The 5,991-nt window shown below is 42.4% G+C and overlaps 1 protein-coding gene across 1 annotated transcript in view; it reads left to right on the plus strand.

Moving 5' to 3' along the window:
- oclna (occludin a) overlaps positions 1–5,991 on the plus strand; it is a 13,956-nt gene that overhangs the window by 1,927 nt on the left and 6,038 nt on the right. Inside the window, exons 3-4 of the mRNA XM_034896137.1 lie at positions 1,055–1,703; positions 2,473–2,640. Coding sequence (XP_034752028.1) covers positions 1,055–1,703; positions 2,473–2,640 — 817 coding nt within the window. The remainder of the gene's footprint in view (positions 1–1,054; positions 1,704–2,472; positions 2,641–5,991) is intronic.

A 5,991-nucleotide genomic window follows, 5' to 3' on the forward strand; every position in this document is an offset into this window, starting at 1 on the left:
TGGTTGTTTAACATGCGACTGCTGGTTGTTTAACATGCGACTGCTGGTTGTTTAACATGCGACTGCTGGTTGTTTAACGTGCGACTGCTGGTTGTTTAACGTGCGACTGCTGGTTGTTTAACGTGCGACTGCTGGTTGTTTTTAACGTGCGACTGCTGGTTGTTTTTAACGTGCGACTGCTGGTTGTTTTTAACGTGCGACTGCTGGTTGTGTTTAACGTGTGACTGCTGGTTGTTTTTAACGTGCGACTGCTGCTGGTTGTTTAACGTGCGACTGCTGGTTGTTTAACGTGCAGCTGCTGGTTGTTTAACATGCAGCTGCTGGTTGTTAGCTGGTTGTTAACATTCGACTGACGGTTATTTTTAACATGTGACTTCTGGTTTTTAACATGCAACTGCTGTTTTTTTTTTAACATGCGAGTGCTGGTTGTTAACACGCGACGGCTGGTTGTTTTTAACATGTGACTTTGGTTCCTCAATGGGAAAAACAACCTTGCATAATTTGTTTTTTAAGAACTATGTGACATTGACATTGTCAATTATTTAGACTAAAATTAAATCACAGACTGGAATATGTCAACTTTTACTCAATACTATTTCAAAAACACTTCAATTTGTTTTCAAATGCTATAAAATGGAATAAGGCGCCCCAAAATTAATGAAAGTAGAGATTTGTACTTGGCAAAGAGCGTTGGGTGGAATCCATCATGTTATTTTGGGGAATTAAAAGGATCATTGATATAGGACAACATGAGGACCACATGAGGACAACATGGGGACAACATGAGGGTTAAATGATTTGTATTTATATTTTAATATTTGTATTTTTTGAAGTGGACGGGTGCAGCAGCTGAACAGATTTTACACTAGAAATGATGTACTGACTGAAATCTGAAGTGTTTAGAAAGTTTTCACAGCTTTACCTTTCAGTCATGGAAGTTAAATTCTCTTCCTGACAAAACAGTTAAATGTACAGATGATAATTAGATCATTTCCTTGCTTGGTGCAGGTCTGATTTGACTGACCCGGTGGTGTATTTGTTTCTCTCTTTGCAGTTACGTCCCCCCCCAGCCGGCCTACTCCTACTACCCAGATGACGAGTTCCAGCATTTCTACCGCTGGTCGTCTCCGCCAGGCATCCTTAAAATCATGTCCATCATCTGCATCGTACTGAGCGTTGGCATATTCGCGTGCGTTGCGTCCACGCTGGCCTGGGACGTCCAGGGAGCGATGGACGGCTTCGGGGGCTACGGCTACGGAGGCTACGGGGGAACCGGGTACGGCGGCGGCGGCTCGTACGGCAGTTTTGGCGGCGGTGCGTACGGAGCTGGAAACAGCTACGGCTACGGTGGCATCGGCGGGAATTACTACGACCCCAGAAAGAGCAAAGGGTTCATCATCTTCATGGCGGCCGCCACCTTCATCGCCAGCCTGACCATCTTCATCATCATCGTGTCTCACCAGAGCCTGACGGACAGCAGGAGGTTCTACCTGGCGGTGATCATCATCTGCGCCATCCTAGCGCTGCTAATGCTAATAGCCTCCATAGTGTACTTGGTGGCGGTGAACCCCATGGCGCAGTCCTACGGATCCACGTTCGGCATGCAGATCGCCGGGCTGTGTGCTCAGTACCAAGGGCCCCAGGCTTCAGGGCTCCTGGTCAACCAGTACCTCTACCACTACTGCGTCCTGGAGCCACAGGAGGTGAACATTCCCGTCCCCTCGTGCCTTTTCTCATGTACAAAGCAGGGCTATTAGTAGGAGTGTTAATCACGCGTTTTTATAACGATACAGTATTTAATCGACAACAAAACTATTTACCGATCACATCAGATTTGGATTTAATTCCGGGGCCTGCGACCGATACGAAGCGATACATAAGTCCATGTCACACAATCGGTTTCAATTTTTTTAATAAAGCAACTCAAATATAATTGAATGACTAAGCCCTGCCAGACATTTAAAAGAAAAACGAGCTACTCTGTAGTTGGGATTTTCAAAATAAAGGCGCATAGTAAAGATGACAATTGGATGGTTAAGGCTCAAATTGATTTAACAAATCAGATTGAGTTATCGTTACACCTCTCGTTGTTAAAGTGAAATAAAATATTTGTAGTAAATAGACACTAAATAAAAACGATATATACATATATGTACATACACACGTATTGCCATGTTTTAAAAATGTATGTAAGTCATATTAGTTTTACAGAAAGTGAACAGACTTGACATTGGCCATTTTTACACAGTTCTCCAACTATGGATTCTGTGTGTGTATGTAGCTACGTACTTCTGAGACAAAACAAAAATAAAACTACTTAATATATAAAAACTACACCTTTCCGGGGGAAAACCAACAAACGTACTCTGAAAACTAACTCAAATAAAACCACTTGAATATTCCACACTATAATAACCTTGGTGCTACAGCGTCTGTTGTGTCTGTAACCGGCTGGCGTGCGTCTCCTTTCAGGCCATCGCGGCGGTGTTCGGCTTCCTGGTCGGCATCTCGCTCATCATCATGCTCGTCTTCGCCGTGAAGACTCGCCAGAAGATCCAGTACTTCGGCAAGAGCAACATTTTGTGGAAGAAGGTGAAGGTGATCAACGAGATGGAGCCACCTCAGGACGTGGAGGCGTGGGTGAGTTGATCGGGCGGGGCAATGATTTAATATGACAGTTTATTGACTTGGACAGTTATAAACAACTACGACTAGTTGATTAATCAAATAGATCAATAGAAATCTAAAGGGCAAATTTTTTTTTGCTTTTATTTGCTAGTTTTAGCTACTCTCATGTGTTGATTTTGATGTTTATCTTTGTCACACATGGTGGCATCGGAATATGTTTGGGTTGTTGGACAAAACGAGACATTTTCAAGATGTCTCCTCGTGTCTATGGGAAAGTAATAAGAAGCGTTTTTTACTATTTTATCAATAAAACAATTAATTCAAGGTTAGTTGCAGTACTTAAACACTTAATTAATGATCAGAGTAGTTGATTGATTGATTGATTTTTTTGCGTCCCGCTTTCAGCTCGAAACTCTTTCTAGAGAGAGGGAGATTCTTTTAAAACCCTGTCTGACGCAGGACCGGAGCAGCAGTGTGTGTTCGTATCATCCGAGGTTGTCCAACCAGTTTGGTGGCAGTCGCCTGTTCATTAGCGGGGGAGGGGAAGTGTGTGTAGCAATACTGAGCTTTAGTTTCAAGGTGTGGTGTGTGTGTACACGGATGACAGTTTCAATCTTGCGCTGACGTACCGTATTAGGAGGAAGAACTCCCAACAATAAAAACCTGGACTTTATGTCGTCAAACATTTACGAGGCACTGTACTCGACATTCAGATCATTATTCATAAATACACATTTGATATGGACAGATAAAGTGGAGTAATGGCGTCCTGAGCAGAGACTAAAGTCCCACTCAGAGGTGTGCTGTGATCCGAGCTTCTCTGTTCCTTGTTTAGATAACCAATCTGAATGCACGTGCATGTTCGTTTAATTCATGCAGATTATTTAAAAAAACAAAACAACAAGGCTGCGTTCACATAAACTGCGGCGATCCTCATGCGGTGTGACACCAGTCTTCCCTTTCATTTTGAAGGGGGTTAGTGTGTTTTGGGATGCGGGGGGGCGGGGGGGGAACGGCAGAGGAAAGTCGAGATTGATTCACCTTTTGAAGAAACCCAACGTGACGTCACGCTGCGGTGGGCGATCGGACTGGTCGGCGTGTTTGGAGGGCGGAGTGAGAGTCACATACAGGAAACATCCCTGAAGCTATCACTGTCACAAGAAAGTTTTTCACTATAAAAGTTAAAGAATACCGGTCGTCACAACAGGGATCATTTAAGAGACACTCCCCTGTGGAAAACCATCAGAGTAGTGTTAGTAAGTTTGAACGGGCTCTTAATAACACCAGTTACACTCAGCAGCAGCAGTGAAAACTACAAAAGAAGAACAAGAAAATAGAGTTGAATTACAAAAAAAAACCTTAACCCTCATGTTGTCCTCGGGTCAAATTGACCCGTTGGCCTATATCAATGTTCTTTTTAATTCCCCAAAATAACATGATTGATTCCACCCAACGCTCTTAGCCAAGTACAAATCTCTACTTTCATTAATTTTGGGGCGTCTTATTTAATTTTATAGCATTTGGAGAAAATAAAGAAGTGTTTTTGAACTAGTATTGAGTAAAAGTTGACATATTCCAGTCTGTGATTATCATCAACATCCATTCCTTTAATTTGAGTCTAAATAATTCCTAATTTCTGCTTTTCTAACTCATTATAGGTATAATTTCCTATAAATAAGGTTTACTGACAATAAATTCCAAAAAATAACTGTAAAACTAAAGTTAATAAGTTAGTGTTACGTCAAAAGTGACAAACATTGGAGATAAAAAGCGTCAAAAGTGTTGAAAAAAGGGACAAAAACCTAAGAAAATGTTAAAAACGTTGAGATAAAGCGCCAAACAAATTGTCGATTTTCAATTTTGACTGGAAGACGAGACAAGGGTTAAAAGCTTTTCCAAGTTTTTTTGAACAACAAGAATGCCAGTGCATGCAACCCTGATTAAAACGTGGGTTTGATAAATGTCTTTTTCTAAGGAAAAACAACGTGAAACTTGAACTGACTTCCGGTTAAGCATTCACGCCAGAGGCACGCAGTAGATTAAATTAGATTAGACTCAACTTTATTGTCATTACACAGGTACAGGTACAAGGCAACGAAATGCAGTTTGCATTCGCAATAGCAGCAGGTGCAGGATATACACTGGTTCCATAAGTGCAGGACATGGATATGTACTGAATAAATATAGAGATGAATACTACTACTACAGATAGATTTGTCCTATGAATATAATATAATAGAGTAGGCTCCCGACGCTGTCAACTACATTTCCTACAAAACCTACATTTTCTCACTCTAAACGCACTAGTTTTAATATGTATGACCTTTTTTAATTATTGCATACTTTTTGCGATAATCGATGGCGGCCAACAGTCAATAAAACAAGACTAAAGCTGTTTCTGCTACACCTGCGGCCTGTCCTGACTTGAGGATTCTCAGGTAACGGGGAGCGCCATGTGAGAGCCGCGTGGAGGCAATCCCAGCCCAGTGTTTTGAGTACAACCCCCTTTTTAAAAAATATTCAGTATTTACATTTCAGGATGAATCATGGTGTGTGTGTGTGTGTGTGTGTGTGTGTGCAGCTATTTTCAGGAGTGTTTTTGCACCCACTCTCACATCTGCTTACTCCGGTTTAGCGATGTGTGGGTGAGTCATTCTGGTAATAGTTGTAAGTCACGATGACATTCAGCACAGCTTTGAGTTAACGGCAGAGCGACGAAGAAGAAGAATGGGCCCACCAGTTTGCAGACGCTTCACCTCAGTAACGTGACACTGGGAACCAGAGGTATTTATTTCACCGGAGCTTGTGGGAACTCTTGTGAAAGTGCTGAGGACTGACTGCAGCGTGCTTACTGTACATGTTGTTTTGGAGGAGTTCAGCAGGGCGTAGCTCTGTTGTGTCCCATACCTTCAGAGGACGAGTCCATGCGGGTTCGTCATACCAGAGTTGGAAGAGATCCAACATGTCTGTGGGTTGCTGGGAGATTGCAGACAGACGGGGTCTGTGGATGATTTTTAAGAAGACTTTGGTTTTATTCTCTGGCTTTTAAAGGCCTCATGAAGTGTTAAATCAGCACGCCGACTTTTCGGGACTTTAGCATAATCGGCGTATCCCCCAAAGTTAGATAAATCTATACACACCCTCTCACCATCTCTGGTTCTGTCTGACGCCCCCCCCACTAGCCTAGCTCGCCACAGAAAACCGACTCCATCTAGCCTGTTGCAATAACTTATGAAATAACACTTTCCTATTTAGGGAATATACGTTTTTCATTTAAGGGACTACTGGAAGAGTTTTGGAGTCTTGACCCTCCCTTTGGCAATAATACATTTTTTTCTGTGACCCTCAAATGACCCTCAACCC

The sequence above is a fragment of the Etheostoma cragini genome, chromosome 16 (assembly GCF_013103735.1).
Source record: "Etheostoma cragini isolate CJK2018 chromosome 16, CSU_Ecrag_1.0, whole genome shotgun sequence".
Classification (NCBI taxonomy): Eukaryota; Metazoa; Chordata; class Actinopteri; order Perciformes; family Percidae; genus Etheostoma; species Etheostoma cragini.